This window comes from Pteropus medius, unplaced genomic scaffold (genome assembly GCF_902729225.1).
Source record: "Pteropus medius unplaced genomic scaffold, Ma_sr-lr_union100, whole genome shotgun sequence".
NCBI classification, from domain to species: Eukaryota; Metazoa; Chordata; class Mammalia; order Chiroptera; family Pteropodidae; genus Pteropus; species Pteropus medius.
The window spans coordinates 8,642,267-8,666,464 of NW_024349798.1; the positions used below are offsets into that span (position 1 = coordinate 8,642,267).

The following is a 24,198-nucleotide window of genomic DNA, read 5'->3' on the forward strand; positions in this document are numbered from 1 at the left end:
GATGCATAGGTATATTATATCATCACTTTGTACGCCTTTTAAAAAGCATGTTGCACAACCTAATTACATATAATTTTTATTTGTGAATCACAACTCGATAAAACTAGGGGAAAAATAGGTTGGGCAACAAAATTCTGAAGGAAGAAGCAAGTAGGAGCCATAAGATCAAACAGCCCATTCTTCTGTTCATCCTTCTCCTGTATTTTTATTCTCTTTTCTGTCCCTGGAGAAACTCAGGCTACCAGATACCATCAGCTTTGTAAGAAAAACAACCAGTTCCCCCAGTGTAAACCCAGCCCCCAAACCATCACTGCTTTAGACTTCTATAAAATCAGCTCCACTAACGGTTCCTTTTCAGAAACTCAAGCCAAATCCGCCTATGGGGCCCCTGTCCCATTGTGATTGCTAAGAAGTCCAGGGGTTGTCAGAATCTCCCCTGGGATCAGTAAGATTCTGGAACTTTCTACCATCATGTTCACTTCATTTACACAGAAATTTTAAATGGGCTCGAACCTTCTCTTTGTGGCCTCTCCACACTCCAGAGCCTCAGCCTGGACACCCCGTGTTTCTCCCCAGTCTCCATAAGCACAGGACTCCTCTCCCTCAGATGAATGCTGCTCCCGTGGGGAAGCACGGATGCTGTTCAGAGAACCTGCCAGAACCATCCCCAGCCCTGTATTAAACACTTCATTTTCATTAGAAGCTCCTTCCGTGCATTCTTTTGCCCCGTCCAACCAAAGCAGAAATGGGATTTCATCTTCCTGGAGGCCCCAGTCCACTTTTAAAATGAACCAAAACCTGAAAAGGCTTGTTTGTTTTTGTGGCAAATTATGCTCAGAGACTGAAATTGTCTTGGCCTATAGTTTATTTAGCACAGGTTCTCTGTGAGAATTATAATAACTTCACAAGCCAGTAGCATACAGGATAATGTCTCTTAATAAACCAATAAATAACACACTGCAAACCAATGATAGATTAATCATACTTTGGTCCAGTCAAAGGAAGATAGAAAAGAAATCAAGTTCAAATTTAGTTGAGATGTACCTTTGTATGAGTTAGTACTCGGGAGAGATGGCCTAGCCAACCCAGAGAAGGTGTCCAGTTGCCAGCACAAAAGTACACGTTTCGCTGTTGCTAGAGAGTGTTGCTAGGGAACCAGGGCTCCGGTGTTGACCAGCAAGCTGATCTCTTTTGAGGGGCCACTGCAGTGGTTTTCACGACTACCTGTAATCCTTCAAAGGAGCTATTTAGATGAGCAAAATGTTGCCTTGCCCAGACCCTAGCACCCCCAAGTAGTGCTCACAAACTTTCGCCATGTAGTCTGAATGTCTCCTTGCCATCATTGTTTCCCCACGTGTTTTATTTGAAAAGCAACCACCCCCAGCCCCTCAGCAGCTGAGCCACTGAGTGTTTCTCAGCAACGACAGATGAGATGATGACATCCTGACCCGGCTTAACTTCATTCTTATATCAAAACGGCTTTACTCTCAAAAACAGCTTCATTTTTGTAATGGAGAAGAGGACTTGAAACCATAACAAACCAATACACACTAAGGCTATTATCCCCCTGTCTTCCTAAAACTATGGAAGCCCGGGACTTAAAAACAGATGCCTGGCATCTCTGAGTGGGGAGAGAAGACTGTATCCTTCATGAGTCCACACAGCCAAAAAAATAAATGGCAATATTTTCCCCCAAAGAAAGTACTTTCACATTCATTGATCTGAACGAAAAAAGAAAAAAAAAAAACTAAGAGTGCAAGTGCTATTTTTCTTCCCATTTTCCAGATGAGGAAACTGAGACCCAGAACAGTGAAATAATTTTTCTAGTGGAATGCAGCTTGTCCATGACAGGCCAGACTTCCAGATTCACGTTCGTCCCTTTGCACTGTAGCAGAGAAAAAAAAAAATGTAGTAGGAACTGGGGACATCGTTAAATGTAAAAAAACTACACTTACAAACGTTGACTGTTCTCAAGGTCTCTGGGTAATACAGACGCACTTGGATTTAAATTTCCCAAACCCAGAGGTTTTTTAGTGAAATGTTCAAGTAGGGGAGGATTTAAATTTCCCAAACTCAGAGGTTTTTAGTGGAATGTTCAAGTAAGGGACAGGTTCACAGAACTTATCTCTTTTTCCATTTAAAGCTTTTTCTGTATGCAGTGTTAGCGCTAGGAACTGTGACTAAACGAAATGTTTTCAAATGTATGCTAATGAATTCCTCTTTTAAAATGCGAAAATCAGGATAGACTCCTACAGAAGGTTCTGTAGTCAATCTACCTGTTTATTTGTGGCTTGTTTGTTGGTTTACACCCCCATCTCATTTTACAATTTGCCACAGCCTCTTGAAGTATGAGTGATACGATACCAAAAATACAAATAAAAATAATAGCCGGGAAGGGGAAAATATTAATCTGAATGAGATTTGTACAATTCTAGAGGAGAGTTTTAGGACCGAGATGGGGGGAGGGGGTAAAATACTGATCACAAGCAAATAAGTCCCCCCTTTCTAGGCGATAAAACTGAAATATAAATTAGGTAAGGCGCTTCGGGATAGCCAAACCCAGTATAAATATTCCGCGGTGATTTAAAAGCCATGAACACAACCTCACAGCCCTTAGGCTTAGTTGGGTGCCTGTCACTTAGCAGGCCATCATTAACCATCTGAGGACCGAATGAATGACATGAATAAACTATTTCGTAAAGCCAGCAATAAGAATTTTAATAAGACCGCTTTATTAATGCACGCTATATTCGACTATCGAGAAAATGCTCATGGCTGGGTTCCATGTGAGCCTTCCAGCAACTTTTTAAGATGAGCAACAAGAATACCTGGTTATAGTGCATTTCACCTTAATTTTACGTGTCTAAAGGGAAGCATCCAGTAAGCGTAGTTATAAAAAATTAATCACTGTAAATGATAGAGTAAACCACATATATAGCTATTATAATTATCGATCATTAAAACATTAATAATTATAAATTAGACTAGATCAACATAGTGCAATTTAATTAGAAGACACCTCTATTTCTGCAAAGACAGAGCACGTATGTTCAAAGAAATAGTCATACGGCGACAGGTGAGTTCTCAGTGCTGGCCAACACATTAGAATCACTTGAGTGGCTTTCGGGGCATACCTGTGCCTGGGAACAGCCCTGAAAGATTCTGACTTATGATTGGGGAATGGGCCTGATCATTAGTATTTTTTTTTTAATGTTAGCTGATTATAATAGGCAGGCAGGGTTAAAAACCTCTGCCTTATAACCAATGCATGCCCCAGAACCTACAGATGGAGCTAATCTGACTTTCCCACTGTCATCTTGGGGCATCTTGGCTGCCATCTGCCAGACCAGAAGACCAACTTTTCAGACTGTGGGATTTGCCAGTAGCTAGCCTTGGACGGTTTTAATTACGTTTGTGTGTATATGTGTGTGTATGTTAGATCAATATTCATAGCATTGGATACAAGGAGAAACTTGCTAAGAGTGATATCAATCCCAACTTTTGTATAACAATTGCGACATAACAGAATTAAGAGGCCAAAGAAGGAGAAATGACTGAAATTTTTAACAAGAAAATTTAAAACCAATATTATTTGATGGGAGAACATTTTCGGTCTGGCCTCTCTCCCACCCCTGCCTATGCAGAAGATTATTATTCTGCATCTTAATATCTAGCTTCTCACATCCCCTTCAGCAGTCCTGGCTGGCTAGTCGTTTGACTCTTAGAATTCAGCCATGGATGATTTTTAGAAGAAAGAAAATCGCAAAGAGATGAGATTTAACTAAAGAAGAAAAAATGGGATATGAGGATGATGTAGCAGGTCACAAGACTGAGTCAGATCCAGACTCTGGGTGGTTGGTCTGTGAAAACCATCGTAAAACATAATAAAGTCTGATAATAGAATAAAAAGAAAGGCGGGCCAGGGCCCATGCCCTTCCACTATCCCACGTTGTTGGTAAAGCAAAATATAATTATCCCTCTTCAGCCTCAGTTACACTATGTTCGAAGGGGGATAGAAATATCCTATTACTTTGACTCAGTGGCACTGCAGATTTGGAATAATATTAGGAAGTTCCTCCACAGAGACATCACCCACCTCGCCCCGCCATGAAGTCCCCACTGAGCAGAACCTTAGAGTGAAGGAGAATCGAAGCCTTGAGCCAGTCCAACTATATTCAGATTTCGCTTCCGCCACTTAACAGCTTGCTCATGCTATATAACCTTTCTATGCCTGTTTCCTCACCTGTAAAGGTGAGGATAGTAAGAGGGATTGTAGGAGAAATTAAATGAATTAATACGTAGATACGGCACTTGGCAACCACCTATGGTGGATAAGTGCCATCAGCATAAAGTAGTGGCTCTTAGGTGTCAACATTCTAGAGTCAAGACAAACAGTGCCCTCTCCTTTGCGCCCAGTAGTTTACCGTTTATTATTATTATTATTATTATTATTATTATTATTATTATTTTGTTATTGTTATTTAATTAGTAATCCTCCTTTCTTCCACAAAGATTCTCTCTGTCTAACAGTCTTCCCAGGAAAGGTGGGCTTTGAAATGAAAATGAGAATGAACTTGCAGGAGGTTCCTCAGCAAGGTTTCCCACAGTAAGAATTTCCCATAACCATGCCTTTGTCCCAGGATCGCCAGTCACTCAGAAGAGTGTGAGTAGTGTGCCCTGAAAGTGGCCGATAGCCAGACCTGGCTTCTTGTTAAATGTCCCTATTATCAGACCTCCCTCTTGGAAATTCCGATTCAGGTGGTCAGGGTCGAAACCCAGGAATCTATATTTTTAATAAGCATTCTAAGTAATTCTTATCTTTAAGGAAGTTTGAGAAATTCTGGAGTAGAGGGAGGGATTGAGAGTAGAGAGGAAATTCTAGAGGGAAAAGTTGGTAGAGAATTAGATGCAGGCTCAGAGGGAAAATGGAAAAACTCAACAGAGATAATCTTGGGTAAATGCAGGGAGACGGTGGAAGCTGTAGACCAGCTTCTCTTTCAGAAATGAGGGTTAAAGTCTATTCAGTCAGAAGACCTCCAGAAACTAGAAGTAACCATTCTGAGCAAGGTATGGTGTTTCCGTGGTCGCATCCTTGGCAGCCTCAGAGCTAGGTTGCCCCAGGGGCTAGCATGACAGCAAAGTCGCAAGAAGAAACAAAGATACAAGAGAGATAGTGATTCAACTCCCTTTTCCACTCTATATTTGTACCATACCCAGTGCATCTTAGCTGTAGCTGATATTAGAATCACCTGCCAAGCATTTTACTACCTCTTTCCAGACCCTATCCCAGACCAATGAAAGCAGGACCCACAGGAGCAGGGCTCCAGTATTAGCATCCTTGACCTCTTTCTATGACTCTAAGGAGCAGCCAAGGTGAGAACCATTCAACTAGACAAGTGGTTCTTAAACTTGGTTGCATGTTAGAATCATCTGGAGGTCTTTAGAAACTACCGATGCCTGAGAACCACTCACCGAGATTGGTCTTAGGTATAGCTTGGTCACTAGAAATTTTAGAAGCATACTGGGTGTTGACCATGGGCAGCCCAGGTTGTGAATTACTTGGTCAGACTTTCTCGATCATCTACAACCACCGAACAAACCAGTTTGCTGAAAATCAAGTGCAACTGCTTTTGAAGTTTAAGTCCATAGGTCAGTGTTGAGAGTGAAGAGCAGGCTAGAATTAGCATAGGGGACAGACCCTGGTGCCAGCCTCCTTTCTGAGGCTGAAGTTGAGAGGTGACGCCACTGTCCAGAGAACACTTGTGTGGTACATCTCAGGTACATCATTAGTCTCATTGATCATACCTCTCTCTGGTCATTTGAGGTAAATGTTTTCACAGTGAGGGTCCTAGGTGATCCATTTATGGGCTAAGGTAGATTGCATGTCAAGTGGAGAGAAACAGAACCACAGATAAAAATGGCATAACGCAGTGGACAAAGGCACCATCATGAAACCTGCCCCTAACAATTCTACCCAAATTATTTTGTTGGCCTGACAGATGGGCCACCCCTCACCGGGCTTTTATTCAACAGGTGTTTCCTATTTATTTTCCTTATAATCGCTTCATGAAAAGGTCTCACAGGAAATAGAATGAATGAGCTTTGTAGAAAGGCACTTTTCTGAGATATTAAGGTAAGCTTTGTCTCAGAAAAGCATACTTTCAGCTATATACCTTCGTTAGGGTAACCTGGGATGTAGTGAGATTACTTGTGTGGATTAAAAAAAAAATCAGCATAGAATTGGTACATCCCAATGACTATCATTTTTTACAAATATTTTTGTAACTCCTTTTTGAGATTGCTGCAGAGTCCATGACATATTCTTTAAAATATTACTATTGGTGATAACTCTTTATCCTTTGCGGTAAATTTGATTTGATAGAAGTCATCTGAACCAACTCTTTCAAAGAAAATGAGTCATCAAAGGGAGTGATCATTACTCTTTGTTGAAAAATTTGCTCAGGAATCATAAAGACACTCTGAAAAAAATTAAAAATGCATAGGTTACCTAAAAAGAAAAAAATGAGAAAGAAAAAAGGAAGGAAATAAAGAAGGAAATAGAGAAATGGTGGCATTTTTTAAGAGCGAGTACACAGTGTTAGAAAGAAGAGTAGGGTGGACAACCATCGCATTTTCTAAAATTCTGGAACAATTAAAGAAAAGGGCCAAATTTCTTGGTAATCATACTTGTAGGTTGCATTTAAAAACTGTTCCCTATTCATTCAGTCACCATTTTGCATTTGTGTTGGTTGCCTCCTAAGGCTTTCTTCATGTCTGGCAGGCTGGACAGTTCCTTAGAGAAAACTCAGAAGTGGGATGCAAGGCAGCAGCGTCTTCTAAGGTTGGGGAGCATGAACTAGATAGAGCCACCTAACAAATGAGGCCCCCTTCATAGATAAATGAATGGCTCTTCCCAAGAGGTTGCCCCTGTGGATAAGGCAGATTACCATTCCTTGTTATAGTGTTCTTCTTGTGAAGGACATCTATTCATAAATGTCCTTCCCAGAGCTTGTTTAGTCCTCCTGAGACTATCATACCTGTAGTTTGAGGTACCCATATATTATGGCCCCTTGAGTAAGTCAAAGATGAGCAAGTCAAAAACAAATATCCACCGAAATGCTTATTTTCAGGGACATTAAATTGACTGCTCCTCAAACTTTGGAATTCTGATGCCAGATATTGATGGGGCTCAAAACGTTTGTGCCAGAGTGAAAAGATAGCAAAAATCCAATGACAGTAACTTTTATTGTTTTAAGAGAGGTGATAAATGAACTTAGTTGTGACATTTGTTATGTGAAAGAGAAGCATAAAAAATACTATTCTCAGAGCATGTATAATTTCGTTTAGATTTCATTGGCTTGGAAATGACTAGAATTTGCAACTGAATGTTAAATTCTAGTGAGTTTTCAAATGGTAGCTCTATTTATATTCCAGGGTATACCTCTTGCAAGAGTAAAACTTTCTTAAGATGTTTTAAGAAATGCTCAATCACTAAGTACTTTTTTGAAGCGTTCAAAACATTTGAACGAGACCAATCAAACTAAGACCAAAAAAAAAAAAAAGAGAGAAAATGCATTTATCCTGATTCTCGATGATCCATATGCATAGTAAAATCTAACAAATGGGAACTAGTAGGCTCTACACTGCTGCTTCTGAGGGATTTAAGAGCCTAGCCAATCTAATTGGGGTATTTTTATAATCTACCTGACACAGGAATTCTTTTTTCTAGAGAAATAAACAGTACCTCTGAATTAGAATGCATTACATTGTGGAAATGCCACAGTTGAAAACATCTTAAGAGAGTTTTATCATCTTTCTGGATTTACTAAATCAAAGTAAAATCGTATTTTCCATTTTTATTTTCTTTTAGTGCATCATTAAAAATAATTTGGCAAGACAGGGTTTATTTCAACTGATGAGTTCTCTTACCTTCTTTATGTAGCTAGCCTAGTTTGGTGAAGAAATTATTACCTATAACGTGACACCGTATAACATTATCTTCTGAAATGACAGCATTTCTTTTCTTTTCCTTTTTTTAAAAAAATAGCTTTTTGATATTATATCCATAATAATAAAGCCTGGAATTTTATGATGATCTTAGCTAGTTGTAATATTCTCCTTTTTTTTTTCTAATAAGTACTCCATATTTTTTCAAATGTAATCTCCATTCAGCATAGAAATCCATATAAGCACAGTTTGAAATGCCCTAGGCTTAGAAACATCTCCTGGCATGACATATTGGTAACACATAGCATTAATATTCTGGTGCAACAGCTTGTACATGGTCCATATTCTGACACCATCATGATTTCGTCGAAGAGGCCCCCGCATGCCCATTTCATGATCTTTGTAAACTCTCTTAAGTCCAAGATAGATCGACGCATTCCCTGCAACGCCCATTGAAACGCAGCGCCCTCCTCTCCCCTCATTTGAGTATGTTCATTCAAACGCCCCGCCCTTTCCTCTCCTCATCTGAATACGTCATTCAAACTCAACGCCCTCCCCTCCCCTCATTTGAATATGTCATTCAAACGCAGCACCCTTCCCTCCCCTCATCTGAATACTCACACCGATTGGCAGAGAGCGCATTCCCCCTGAGCGAGCAGTATTGTGAATTTTATCTTCTCTTCCAGAAATCAGTTCGTCTTCGTTGCAGCAGATGAAATTTCTTGTAACACCTCTGCAGGTAACGAACATTGCTACTTCTTGATGCATCCGTCCACGTTTCAGTATCCTTTTTTTTTTTCCTTCACATGCTGCGGTTGGTTCACTCTAGAAAGTTCAGTTAAACAAAGTTCGTATATCTTTGGAGTATCGCTGAAGCCTTAATTCACTGCTATCTAGAAAGACATGAGACATTTTGCTAACTTTGATATTCTGTTTCCAGTTTTAGTAATACATTGATCCAGAAAAGTAAGACTATGTTGAATGAAACCACAATAAAATCTTATGGTATGATCAGTCCTCTTACGTTAAAATACTGAGGAGGGAAGATGAGAGACACAGACGTGTGACTTCTGTACTTTTTTTTGACATATTACCTATGGGTTCACACAGATTTATATGTGAATTATCTGGGATCTTTATGAGATGAACCGGTGTATATTATAGGCCCCAAAAGACTGAATCTATAAAACTAGAAGCATTAGGGAAGATAATTCTTTTTGCCTTATAAGAAGGGGGATCTTCATTCCATTAGTTAAAGATCCCTATTTCCTTTCTTCAAAAACATATTACAAGTAACAGGACTTAGAGGGACGAAGTCTTCCGTTTTTGAAATCAGGGCATTGGCAAATGGAAATTCACCTGCATGTTGTGTCCATCACAATAACACCTTTCTTTTTGCTTAATGTGGTTCAGAACAGTTAAAATGGACTTTCGGTAGCATGGAATTACTTGATTAAATGTCAAGAAGAGTGCCTTAACTAACAACAGATTGATTATTTATTTATTTATTTATTTATTTATTTATTTGTTGCTTTTAAGTCTAAACTATGACAACAACAATTACTAGGAGATCTCACCACTGTGTTGCTCTTAGCCAATGAGAGTGCACGTCACAACTAATCCACGTGTAGTTGAGTATGCCATGACCTTCAAAAGCGTACATTAACCTGAGGCTTACAATTAGACGCTCATCTGCAACCAGTCACATTTGATCCATGGGGTAATAAACAGAGGCATGTTTGTTTCACTACCTACTTACAGTATTTGGAGAGAGAGAAAGAGCTAAAAAAAAATGACAGCTAGAAACATGTCCCCAGCCCTCTCTGTTCTAAAAAGCAGGGCCACAGTAAACTCTGCATCAATTTCATCGATGTAATAAGTCTCAACATTTTTAGTGGGTCGAAGTCTCACCCTGAGAGTTGCATGCTCATATTTTAAAGGGGCAGCTTCCTCCATTTCTATAAAACCCCTTGGATAACGGTCCTCCTCAACCATTAGCTTCAACTATCTCCGTTTCTCCCTGTGAGAGGTGGTGACACCCAGAACACTTCACGGACTGCCTAATAGTAGAAGATCGATAGTTGCATTGCTGGGGGTGGCAGGGGAATGACCCTGGGATACAAGTCATTTCACATTTTCAAAACTTTGAGAATGAAGCACGCCACTGAAGGGGACTGCTTTGGGTGGGGAAGACTGTTGGTTTAAACTGTTAATAGACATCATTTGTGGATACGCTGGTCTTCCAGAGCCTTCGCTTTTTCCGTTAAACTGTATGCATGTCCCAGTGTGTCTTAGGTTATGTTCTGATGTCATAGATCAAACATTGCAAAGTTACAACCCAAGAGGTAGACATTGATTTTTGTCCCGTGACCTAACAAACCTTGCCTTGTAAGCAAGTGGTCCATACACAATATTCTTAAAAGAGGCTGCAGATAATGAAAGTTTGCCCTGAATAGAGTAGATGTTTTCACCTACCTTATCTAATTTAGGATGGCTGCTCAGTAAATTCTTAATGAATTGCTATCGATCACATTTCAAATTGAGAGAGATGTCCCTGTGGCTTTGATGGCCATATTAATAATATGCTGTATGCTTCATAAGCTTTCATTGGAACTCTGAATTTTGAATCAAGCATGAAAAAGGAGACACCCATATCAATCAAAAGTCAAATTATCTCCCAGCCAGTTCACCCTTCTCATAAGAGTGAAAATGAAAAATCAGAACTGCTCAGTCAATAAAGGTTGTGACTCACAATTCCAATGAAGTCTTCCAGGGCCTTAACTCCCACATGCTGGAAAAACCCAGGACACCCACATTCTAAACATCGCAACTCTTGGGAGCTCATATCTCCATATCTAGGGTGGATCTGTTCAATCCTGGGGTCCCCTAGATTTCAATGTTGACAAAAGGCAGTTTCTCTCTCCTTACATGAAGAAAGACGTCAAGAAGCTTAAAATCTCAGTTTTGAGGGCTTGATGAGTATTATAACCGAAATTCTTAAAAAAGAAAGATGTATTATTCTTACATGGCTGTCTATGGGGCAGAGTTGGCCAAACAGTTTTGTCTGTGGCTCTGGGTAGAGATAGCAACCATGGCACTGAAGGATTTTTCTTTCAGTTCCCGAAGGAAAAGCGAGTCTTTTGTAGAAGATGCCAAAATGTCAATTCCGCTTTTGCTAGCCACATAGAAGAAACATTTTTTATTAGCATTTGTGTTTTATGAGACTGTATTTACAAGGAAATTGATTTTCATACTCAGCGGCTCCAAAAATGGTATTGGGTGTTTGGTTTTTGTTGTTCCTGAAAGACATGTGCTTATGCGGGTGTCCCATTAGTACCTCCACCTTGAACATTCTCATAGCTTCTCATACTATGACATCAAGAACCTTTGATGAGTTGAGTTCTGCAAAAGGTGATCAAAGGGATAAGATAATTTTCCCTTCCTCTTATAGTCGAGGTCTCTTTGCCGCTGTGATTCATTGGAGCTTTTCCAGCATTGGCTAGTGGTGATTGCAGTTGTAGAGTGTGAATCTTTTACGAGCATGGAGGTTGAAAAACAAGTTACTTATTTTGACAGAGCAGCTGGAAATTCATTTCAGAGACTTAATGTGTATCGAATCGTTGCCGCATATCAGCAACTGTTCTCAGCCCTCAGGACATAGTATCAAATAAGTCCGGAGAAGCCCTTCTTTCAACGAGTCTCCATTCTCCTGCAGACCAGGCCCCAACCATGTCGATGAATAAGCATATCATGCACTTGCATCTAAAGTTATGCAATAGTTATAACAAATCAAAAGGCAGGGGAGAGGATGGAAAGTATGATGTGATGCTACTTTACATTCACTAATCCGAGGAGACTTCTCTGAGAGGGTGACATTTGAGCAGGGACCTGAATCAAGTGAGGGTGTGAGCCAGGTAAGTCATTGTGGAATTAAAAGCATTTCAGGCGGAATAAACAGCAAGTGCCGATGCCCTGAGGTCGAGGCTGCTAGAGGTGTTGGAAGCACACTGAGATACCCAGAGTGGCCAGAGCATGAGTACCACTGAGGATTGCAGAGATAATAATAGGACTTAGGACTTGGAGGCTGCAGAAACCCTCTGAGATTTTAAGTGTGACAGGAAGGCGTTGGAGGGTCAGCTGTGATCTGACATAATTTTTAATGATGAGTTAGATTGCTTTGTGCGGAACAGGTTGCAATTGGGCAAAAGCGGAAGAAAAGACCCTAGCTGTGAGTCTCTCCCTTAACAGCACTCCAGGGAGGGGTGACAGTGGCCTAGGACGATGTCTGTAGAGGAGCTGAGAAACGGCTGTCTTTGGGCTGTATTTTGACAGGTGAACCAACAGGATATGCTGGCCGATTAGTTAAGTGTCCAAGCCCTACCTCTTGCTCCAAGGGTGTATCAGTTATTTCCATGGAGGGCGAAGGCTTTTTGTCACCATGGAAAGCAAGCCTTTCATCTCTGCAGTAATTGTCCCTCACGTGAGCTTTGCTGAATTCTCCAGGGTACAGTAATAACTTACTGTCATTTATTGAGCAAATTCTGTATGATCAATTACATATATGTGTGTGCATATATACATATATATGTATATATATGTATATATGCACAGGCATATATCTATATGTATATATGAACGTATAGGCATGCATATATAATTTATTACAACAGCTCAGTGAGGTCAATGTTACTGTCATCCTCATTTGCACATTAAAAAAGAAAAAATACCTCTCAAGCTCAGAGTCACACTGGGATTCTATCTGATGCCAAAGCTCTTGCCACTGACCTGCACTGCCCCCACTGCCCCCACATGCTCTTTTTACCTTGACTTTGGAACGTTGACCTTCACCTCCAGGTGGAATTCTCCTGCCTTCTTCAACTGTGCTATCTTGCTCCTAGAAAACTAGTACTTGTGAGTTATAGTCGGGTGGGGAGGATATAGTTGTGAATATGTTGAGAGAACCCAAGGAACCGAAAGGTTGTTGAAACGGTTGTTCCACTGGGAGTTTATTCAACCTGGTCCGTTCCCTTCACGCAGCAGGTGTACTGAGTCTTGGATGTGCTGGGCACTGATCTAGGTGTGGGAGCAGCTGCCTTGCCAGGGGGCACTCTGTGTATCCAGGGAGACAGAGGGTTAAACGCGCAAGGCGTGGTCCTGGTCAGTTCTCCAAACATCTTTCTTTTGCTGAAAACCAATGACTGAAAATCAGCCAACAGTTTTCATTCCCAAAAAACTACCAAACACTTTAAGCGAGTTGTTTTGCCTGCTGGGTCTAGGCTCCCAGCTGCCCACTCACTGCCTGTGGGAGTGGGCGGGGGGCTTGTGGGTTTATGGGGCACAGGTGGAGGCTGGGTCTTGGTCCAGCAGCAAGTCTTGCCCCCTCTATCATGCAAGGTACCATCTAGGTGATAGCACAGGAAGCCAACCTGGGGCCACACTCCCCGTCCTTGTGAGTACTGGAGACAGATAAGGGTGGGGTCTGTGAAATGGTCTTGGCCAAATGAACACACATGCGAAAGCTTCGAAACCAGCCCCAGTGAGACAGGTTGATATACACTTTATTAAGTAATTATTAGAAACAATATTTGGTGAGTCCAGGGGGACAAGGAGGGGTGTCACCACCCTTTCCATTCTCTTATCCCCCGCAACCTGCACACACATAGACACACACACATATAACACACGTGGCATGCAGCCGCACTAAAACTTCAGGTCATATCTAGAAGAAATTTCCAAATTGGCAATTCCTCAAATTGCTATCCTTCAGTAAGTTTTATCTCATTGTCTTCCTTCCATTTTGGTGATTGGATTATTCGGCGAAGTTGTCATGCCGTGAATTGTTTTGGAGTTAATTGGTCTGTTTCCAATAAAATGTGATGTGTATTATAATAGATGAAATACAGGGGGATCAGGAGACTTAGTAAAGATAATTATAGCGTTTATGGATACCTTACTGTGTGCTAGGCATGTTCGAAGCTTGTTACATGCAGTAATAATACTCGATAAATAAAATGTCTCTATCGGGTTCCATGTGAAAATTAAAGATATCTCGATAGTTCTGAATTAGCTTGAGTAAGGGAGTTCTACGTCTGCGAAATTAGAGGAAAAATAGAACAGTGGTTATCAGATGGTAAGAGGGCATGAAAATTGCCTGCAGAACTTATTACCAGCGCAGATTCCATTTCACCCTCCCCTCCCCTCCCCCTCTGAGATTCTCATTCAAGGGTCTGAAGAGGGAGCATGAAAATCTGCATTCTTACAAGTTCCTCCAAGTAATTCTAATAGAGGAGTCCTCAGATCAGTAGATTTCAAAGCCTTAGCAGAAGAACTACATAAAATATTTTATGAATAATCTTTATGTCAGCTACACATTGAAATGGTAATATTTTTAATATATTGGGTTAAATATACGAATGAATTTCACCTGATTTTACATTTTAATGCGGCTACTACAAAACTTAAAATGTCACATGTGGCTCGCGCTTGTAGCTCTCATTATATTCCTGTTAAACAGCATTGTTCTAGAGCCACATTTTTCATGCATTTTGCTCAAATGAACATCGAGTTTGTGTGCTCCAAAAACTGGTCTCTTAGAGGTGAGGGAGAGATACTCACCTGAAGTTAAAATATTTTGACAGACAATCTGGACATTGTTAGTGTTTCTTGGCTTTGTGTTTTAATTTTGTCTCCAAGTAACCTGCCTCCTTCTCACCCTGCTTGCTAACCTCTCAGAAACTTTGATCCACTTACAAGTGGCCTGAGCGAATGCTAGTACACAGAGCTTCGATGGACCACTCGATTCAGGGGTAGTTCTGATTTGCGTTCTCCACGAAGTCTACTGTAGTGATCCCACATGAGAGAGAAGAAGAGAGAGAAAAGGCAAGAGTCGTGATCCTCTAGATCTTAAGCATCAGTACCTGACCCTTGTTAGGTTTCTGACTAACTGGTACCCAGCAGCCTTCATCCCAACCTCACCACAGTTTTGTACACTCAGTATGCACCATTACTATCTCCACTCAGGGATGGAGAAACTGACTCAGGGAGGAGATAAACTTTCTGAGATTCCTTAGCAAGGAAGTAGCAGAAGCAGGATTTGACTCTAGGAATTCTGCCCCCGAGGAATCCTTAGCTTCAGCCCTGCTTCTCTACAGAAGTATTGAAGATCCCATGAGCGATACAAACACAGAAGTGCTTTCATGGTTCCCCCAGTGGATTAAACCAGAGCGAGGGTGCCATGTTGATTTCAAAGCATGATGGGAAATTCTTTGTGATTTTGATAGCGAAGTAGTCAGGACATAAAGGAGGTGAAACGGACTTTCTAAAAGGAGGATGGACTTGGACTTGGCATGAAAGAGACTGTGGCTATGGGTCTTTCATTGGAGGAGACATTCCGGAGTGGAGGAACTGTATAGCCAAAGGCAGGACTTAGAGTGTCTTCTCAACACCCAGACAGTGGCTGCTACTGAGCTCTGATAAATCAGAATCGAGATTTCTACCTCAAACCTGCTTAGTTGGGATTCAGAATAGAAAGAGGTTTTGAACTGCACCAAGGGGGCATAGAAAGGATGATGCCATCTGATTCATCATGGTTCGCATGATCTGGTTCTCAGATTCTACAGGTGTTGCATTTATGGGCGAGCTTACGGACACACAGTTCCGATGTGTGATCGGCACCCATGGGCGACAGCGAACTCTGTGGCTTCCATCTGAGAAGCTAGAGAGCCCAGAAGACACTTCCCCTCCTTCTTCTGAGGAAAAAAAAATCATGAGACTGAAAGGGATGCTGCGTGATCTGTAAAAATTATTATTTCGAATCCAAGCAAAGGAAACAAGCAGCAACAGAATTCAGAAATGTCAGTAAAGTCGAGATAACTCCTTGTCATCCCTCCTGAAGGATTTCTTCCATTTCTGCTGCCGTCTTTCTTAGAGACTTTGCTGCACATGGAGCAGATTTCTTGCTGTTTTGAGTTATGGGGCTGGCCTACTTCCTCTGACTTATGTATCTTGAGAAGCTTTTAGAATAAAGCTTGGTCACCCCTTCGGTCTATACATGACTAAGTCACTGGAGAGATTCAAGTTAGGGGGAGGCCACAGTTGCCATAGAGGGATGTTTCCTTGGTGAATACACTCACTAAAGCAAAGTGAGCCACTGAGGTCTGAGACCACAGGAAAGTAAGCGGGGGCATGCTCTAGCTAACCCATCACTCCCCAGATAGCAGGCTTTTAGAACCACGGGGCCATGACATAGTAGTACCCAAGTCATAGACTGCATGGTTAGTGTGTGCCCTGCATGCACTCATTTTTCCCAATACCTTACAGACTACGTCTTGGATATAATTAGGAGGTAATTATATAACCCCTAACGGCACTGCAGAGCCTGAGGGCCACACAGACTCATTGTTGGTGAGGCATCCTATTTTGATGGGTGTGCAAGTCTTTGCACCTTCTTTCTGCAGCTGGGCTGCCTAGGAGATATATCGCATTGTGAATTTCATCTGGGTGGAGAGCAAATATTTATTCATCTTTCTGCCCCACCGGGATTCCCCCCAACTATCTCTGGGACAGATGGCATGGAGAGGCAAGGCTACCATCAGAATAAAAGGTCCCAGGGGCATAAAAGTCCCTAATTGAAATATTTAGAGCAAAATCTATAGAATGAAGTTAATTACAGCATTCTTACTGTATCCCTACAAAAAAATCACTTGTTATAAACCCTGCTATGTGGTACCAACCTGGTCCTATTGTATTTCATTAGCAACTAGCTTGTTTGAACTAGATTTAGATGTTAATAATAAGTCATATTTACATTTCTCAGTAGAGCAGACAATGAACTTGACAAACACGGGTTCATATTTCCCATTCAACAGCTGACATACTTGTTCATTTTACTCCAACATAACCTAAGTTCAAATATAGCAATTTAAACCACATCTGTAACTCACAAATTAGATCTTGACTCCAAAAGCACCTGCGAGTTGATTGCTAGAGCTACACAGGATCGTACTAGCACAGAGTCTTTCGGTTGCTTCTATAGACCAAAATTCTGGGCGTGAATGAGAGATTGGTTCGTGAAATTCTACGTAAGAACCCTTGTATCACAATCTCCTATATCTGTAGACTGCTTTAAAATGTTCGGTTTCTTTCCAAGCACTTTTTCTGTGATTCAGGCAGGACTCAGACAGAACAATACCCTTTTACGAACAAGGAAAATGAGGCTCAGGGAAGAGTGATTTGCCTAAGCCATTGAGCAAGGTCATTGCAAAGGCAGAACTTGAACTTGGATGTTCTTGCCCCAAGCCCGTTGCCCTTCCTGGGGCTGGGGGCAGGGAGGGGTGGGGCTCCTGGTTTTACCTTGTTGCTTAGGTCCAAAAGAGAGGAGAGCTCATGGTGGCTGAAGGCTATGGTGACTCAGCCAGCAAAGCAGTCATCTTTTATTTCTTTCTTTGTTTGGTTTGTCTCTACAGGGTTTTGATGAGCTTTATGGCAACGTGGCCAGTGTGTTGTGAACTCTCCGGGGTGATGTGAAATTACACACTGTATTTGCTGAGCCCCCTGAAAGTTTTTTGGGGGGCGTCTTGAAGGGTTTTGAATGTCTCTGGGAGCAGCTGAGCTAGAATCTTCAGAGAGCCTCACTGAAAGAATCTTAGCTGCTGACAAAATCACAGTCGTGGGGACAAAGGTCTTCCGGGGCCTCACTTCTCTCCTCTTTACTCTTCCCTCTTGCCGTTTTCACTCACTTGGTGGCGTTGGCTTGGCCCCTTGTTCCCCTGCACTGTGGCCAGTGCTGTGCTAGACCCTGGGACAAAAAGGCAAATGAAGGAGACTTGGTCCCAGCCCCCATGGTATTGACAACCCAGGAAGGGGAACAAGTAAATAATCAGGTAGAAAAGTGAGTAAACACAATGAATAATGACTGCTGCACCACACGAGGGGCAAGGAAGGGACCAGAGGGGATTGGGAAAGAGCGGTCAGGGAAGGGGACGTCTCCCTGGGGGGGTGACGTTTGATCTGAGACATAAAGGAGGAAAGGAAGCAGTTCAGGTGGAGGATGAGCAACTGCCAAGGCCCTAAGAAGAGAATGACTTTGCAGGTATCCAGGGAGTACTGAGGAGGCCAGTGTGCCTGAGGCACAGTCAGCAAGGGCTGGGGAGGCGTGAGGCAGGACCGAAAGGGGGCAGGGGTGATTCACGCAGGTTCGACTTGTATTCTAGAATCAATGGGAAACCATAGGAGGGTTTTAAGCAAAGTGATATAATTAGATTTATATAGATTTATATTTAACTAGATGGATGGATAGATGAACAAAGAGATACGTAGATACATAAATTTATGGATGGATGGATAGATGACATATCATGATAGATAGATGATAGATAGATTAGATAGATAGATAGATAGATAGATAGATAGATAGATAGATAGATAGATGATAGATAAAGATTTCATAGACATAGATAGATTTGATAGATGTAGGTATAAGTGGCTGGTGGTTTGAAGAGGCAGGAGTTGAACCAAAGAGAGAAGATTTTAAAGCTGTTGTTGATTTGGTTCTCATGAAATACTGGTTGATTATGATAGGACAGCAATGGTGTGGGTGAAATGAAGTGGACGCATTTAAGATTTCGTCTGCAATCCCCGATGGCTGGGATGTGGGGTACTAGGGAGCATCGTGACCCGGTTGCACTGTTGTCCACTTTGGCCAGAGATAGGGGGCGTGGAGAGTGACCACATGCACAGGTCAGTCATAATAACATGGCAGTCACAAGATGTTTTCCCATCACTCTGTTGAGGTCCCCGGGAATTGCCACTGTCCCTTCAGGCTGTGCTTAGCCAGCATTGAGGACATGCGGCCGCTGACATGCCCCGCATATCCGCCGCAGAAGTAGAGCTCAAACCCGCATCCTCCCTAATAACCTTGTGTCTAAATTGTAGTGTCACGCAAGGGCGTGTTTAGAAATTAGCGTTTGAAAAGAAGCCTCCTTGCTTTCGGTTCGAGCTGACATGGTCCCTTTTCCTCTGTGGAAATGAAATTTATTAATCATAATAAAACCACGGGATTCTGAAGGTATAGGTCACCCTGAGGAGAAAAGGCTCCTGCTCATTGGCGAGGAATAGTTCAGGGCTGCCGTGTTTTTCTCCTTCCTCGGCAGAGAGCACTGCCAAATCGTTACCCTGGGTTTTCCACAAAGGTTGAAGCTCTGCCTAGGGTTATCGACAAATAAGGATTTGCCATTAAAGGGTGCGGAGGGACACGCTGGGAGCCGTGTCCTCGTGGAATGCATTCACTACCAATACGCCGTCTTAGTACATTTCCAAGGATTTTCAGTTGACTTTTGCCCTTGATGTCTTGTTCAGAGAATCAGCTTTGCCGGTGGAAGTGCATTAAAAAATAATCCTATTAGCAGTTTTTTTTTTTCCTAGACTAATGACAGACTTTACTTTTTTTGTTGTTCCTAGACTGATGACAAACTTTACCTTCTCGTGAAAAATAAAAATCAGTGGCAAAGTTATATGTCATGTCCTTTGACCCCTATTAGTATCTACTTCTAGTTACGTGGGTCAAGGCCCAACTTTCATGCGTGACCTCCCTGAATAAATGATTTCTTCAAAGACGTCATCATTCTCGTTTTAACACGCTCTCTGTCTTGGACTTACATCTGTTTTTCCTCCCAGAGAGAAGGAGAGTCTTTGATTATAGGCCATTTTTTGATGAGCCAGAGGACCAAACGGTGTCCCAAAGAATGAAAAGCAAGGGGGAAGTTGACTATTTGTTTCATTGAGATTCCCCTCAGAAAAGAACCATCCATTCACGTCACTGCTTTCGAGGAGCAGGAGGACACTGGGTATTGAGGCCGAAAGCCTCATCTCGATTATTTGAGCTCAGTGCCCTTCGAAACAGGCAAGGAGGGCATGGGAATGAGACATGTCCAGTGAGAACTTGGTATAATCATTTATTTTTCATCTGGAGTCTAACTTAGAGCCTAAGCGTTAGCAGGTCCTTCCCCCAGCTTCTTCCAACCTACTCAGGCTCCATGCTGTGAGCAGTCTTGGACCCATCTAGTATGTTCTTATCCGCCAACTTTGAGAAAGGTGATTGGAAGAAAAATGAAGAAAAGATAGGGAAGGAGAGGAATAAAGTGCATGCGAATGCAAATTAGATTCCAAGGGATAGAAGATGAGCTTTAGGTTGTTAGTACAGACAAGCCATTCCTTCCTGCCTTGGTCCTTCATTCTTCAAGGGAAGTCCAAGCATCAACAGCTATCAATAACCCACATATATCTCATCCCCAGGTGCTGTGAGTTTTGGTTGCTAATAGTACATAGCTGCTCCCTTCTTCAAAGAATTACTCTCTGCCAGAGAAAGTCACTTCAACTCAGAAAGTACCCTCCACCCCTCAGGGAAGCCAACAGCTAATGCTTAACTCATACGAGCATTAAAAACAACACCCACTTGCCTCTGGGTGGGGTAAACTGGGGGTACAACTCACGAGATCGGTTAAAAGCCAGTCTCTATCTCAGACCTCATCCTTGCTTCTCTTTATCCCCTTGCCCTTGACCTGCTTGCCTCTCCTCCTCCTTCATATGCACAAGAATCTCCATTTCGGGCTCCATTGCCTAGAAACCTCGCTTAAGATTGCATCTCAGCTTCGACCATTACCCTAAGATGTGTTTAAACTATCTGCAAGAAGAGAGCTGGCAGGTCATTCAAGTAAGGGCACATGCCACCATGGAAAGAGCATTCAAGGTACCCTAAGAAATTCAAAGATCAGCTCTGACTCTATCTAGCTCTGTGACCTTGAGCAAGGGACTTAACCTCTATGAACGCTAATTTCTGATGTGTTGCATTGTTTGGTTCCAGACACTTCGTCGATACCCAATGCATCAGGCTTCCGTCCCTTCTTCATTTTTATTCTCCCTGGCAATGCAGGGAGGAGGATGGTAGAGAGAGAAGAACTCAAAGATAAGGAAATGTCATCAAGAAACATTGTTCGAAATGTGTCACTTCTCAGAATCTGGCCATGGATTGATGAGATAGACGTTCTGGGGTGATAGGATGGAAATCAGATCAGCTCTAATTCTTCAGTTGGGTGGGGACAGGTCCCACACACACTTCAAGGATGCTTCTACTTGATGCATTTGCTCTTTTCTATTCTAAGATGTTGGACCATAACTGCCCAGCCCCAGTCACTTCACGCTTTTATCCACCCTGGCTCACTTGGTTGGTGACAGCTGAATTGGGCAATCTCTCTTGAGTAGTAACATGCCCTGGCTTCTTAAAACCACTCTTTCAAGTTGTTTCTTCTGCCTACCTCAGTGTCTGAGGTAGCTACATGAGCAGCATAGAAACAGTCCTATGAGAGAGAGGGAGAAAAAAATATATATATATATATATATATACATATATATATATATATGTATGTATATGTATGTGACCAGCCATGTTAAATGAACAACAAAAAAAATGTGTTAGGCACAGATGGACCTTTCCCGTGTTATGAGAAAGATAGGAATGTTTCTTATTTCTGAAGCCGATCAGGGCCCTTCCACACTGTCTTGGTATTTCGTATTGTGTGGTTGTTATCATTAGTTGGTAACTGCATATTACGAATTAATCTTCCCCTCTGTGTTCCTTTCAGTTACGGACGAGTTTATGCTGCCGACCCCTACCACCACACACTTGCTCCAGCCCCCACCTACGGCGTTGGTGCCATGGTGAGTAACGGCTTCTCCTCTTCCTCACTTCTTCCTGCCTCCCTTCCCACCCCCCAGCTGGGACCTTCGTTTGGGTTGACGGTGGACGTCCTCTCACTTTCCCTTAATTGAATTTGTCTCTTGTGCTAACAGCAGCTAAAATGCCACATTAATCCTCCCAGTAAACTTGATAAATGTCTTAATTTCTTGGCAATGTAGTGCATGTAAGTTATTATATTTCTAATTTTGCAAGTCTCACCTAGCAGAGCACTTACCTTAATGGAATAATTAGTCATTTTGATAATTAAATCCATCACTAACAGAATGCAGTGTCAATGCAGAACTTTTTTTTTTCTGTTTTTTTTCCCTCCCTGGCTGCTCATTCACATAGCCCCAAGGTTCCAGCCCCAGCACAGACTTCAGAGGAGCTAAGCTGCACACTTCCAGGCCTCTGCTGTCAGGCAGCTGAGAATCTGACTGCCTCTCCTCCCCTATTACAATTCATGTTTAAAGTCATAGTCGCACAGGAAAGAAAATAGAAAGAGGCACACTTTGTGCGTGTGCCTAGTACATAAGGAATTAGAAGGAATCAGCTGGGTTTGGGGGTTGTCTTTGGTTTTCTTTTTTTTTTTTTTTTTGCGGGGGGGTTGGGGTTTTTGTTTGGGGAGGGGCGGGGGGTGGGCGGAAATGGGAGGTGAGGGTGGGGTGAATTTGCCTGTACTTGTTCAAACTTCTATGCACTAAAACTCTTGAGTACAGTAAGATGTGCCCATCACGTGAGAGCGTATGCAATCATGACAAAGCTTTTGGCATGCAGCTTTCTGCTCGGGATCAAGAATATCAGTCCTTATCCTAACACTCAATCCCCAGTAGGCATTCATTCGTTTGAATCGCCAATACTCTTAGAAAAAGGAAAATAGTCGAGGGTCACCTCGTAGCCATCTAAAGCCACGGCCAGACAATTCGCTGGAGCGTGGTCGCAGAAATTCAGCCACGCTTTGGGAAACCTGTCCCGTCGCACAGGCTCAGTCACATCAAGCGATTCATCTGTACAGCTCCCCTCTTAGGAGCAAATTCCATACAGCTCGTTGAGCCAAGTCAAGTAAGAAGTCGATTTAAATTTTCATCCTGATTTTGCATTCAGCAACTCTGCTTCCACACCTAGTCCACTCGAGGAACGTGTTGGAAAGGAGAGTTGAAGTACTGCATTCGATCAGTCGTCCACATTCAACCTCTTGAGTGTAGATTGAGCTTTTCCCGACGGCACGTATAGCATTAATGAATCAAACGAGCAAACAGCATGAGACAGTACAAATCCTTCAGCTGTCCAGTTTGTCTCAGAGTCCTTTCAGGTACCAGGACTGGCCGACAGAATTTGACTTTACAGGGATTTTCTTTATAAGGAGCCATTGGGGAAGGTCAGGATCAGCCCTATCTTTAGATGTCCAGGAATGACCTGGGAGGGGTAGGGGGTGCCTCCATTTCGGTTGATTTCGAGTGTCTATTTTTTCACATTAGTCTTTTTTGATGATCCACGTGTTGCAAAAGGACAATGTAAAAAACACACCCCTCAAATTGCTTTGTTTCAGAATGCTTTTGCACCCTTGACTGATGCCAAGACTAGGAGCCATGCTGATGATGTGGGTCTCGTTCTTTCTTCATTGCAGGCTAGTATATACCGAGGGGGATACAACCGTTTTGCTCCATACTAAATGACAAAACCATAAAAACCTTCCAATGTGGGGAGAAAGGAAGCTTTCCGAGGCCTGGGTCTTGCAATACATGCAGTAGTGCATCATTTTAGCAACTCTAAAAACTAAAAAGAGGGAAAAAAGTTACATTTTTTATCTTATACCTCAGATATTTTGTTCTGTGTATTTTAATATTGTGGGTCTTTCATTTCTGGAGGTTCCGTAGTTCGGTTGCTGGCTGTAGGAGTTTTTTTGTTTTATTTTTTTGTTGTTGTTTTTGTTTTTTTTTTTTGTGGTTGATCTAGAGAGATGCTAGCTATGAATAAAAACTGGTTTAGCGCCATATCCAGAGTGCTTTATCATGTAAATGAATTATATATGCTGAATATTAAGCTACTGGGGTTATCAGCTGTTCGGGAAGAGTATAAGTGACTACAGTAGTCATTTTTTTTTCTGCATCTGCATTATTTTATTTTATGAAAGGGGAAGGGTGGGAGGGACCTAGGGGATTGGGACTGGGGTTTGGCTGAAAGAAAAAAAAAATATAGTAACTGATGAATCTAAACGACCCACTGCACCAACGATCATATTATCAACGGTTCTAAGTTACTCATTGTCAATACGAGCCAAAGGTTTTGTTAAGAGAGTGCTTCTAATAGCACATATGCATCCAAATTGAATGAAGCTGTTCAAGCCCACCCTTTAAACCATTCCACCCGGCAGTATTCAGCTTCTTAACCAGCCGCTAGTTATTTAGGCAAAAACCGCTAGTTAGGCCATCGACAAGCATTCTTTTTATATTTCTTCCAGTATAATAAATTATTGATATCATTGCTGACTTTTATATTATGGGAGGGAAAAAAAATAA

The 24,198-nt window shown here is 42.0% G+C and overlaps 1 protein-coding gene across 1 annotated transcript in view; it reads left to right on the forward strand.

The window, feature by feature from the left end:
• RBFOX1 (RNA binding fox-1 homolog 1) overlaps positions 1–23,455 on the forward strand; it is a 342,312-nt gene extending 318,857 nt beyond the window's left edge. The window contains exons 12-13 of the mRNA XM_039885290.1: positions 21,585–21,660; positions 23,307–23,455. Of these exons, the coding sequence (XP_039741224.1) occupies positions 21,585–21,660; positions 23,307–23,351 (121 nt within the window). The 3' untranslated portion in view covers positions 23,352–23,455. The remainder of the gene's footprint in view (positions 1–21,584; positions 21,661–23,306) is intronic.
• Positions 23,456–24,198: the final 743 nt, after the last annotated feature.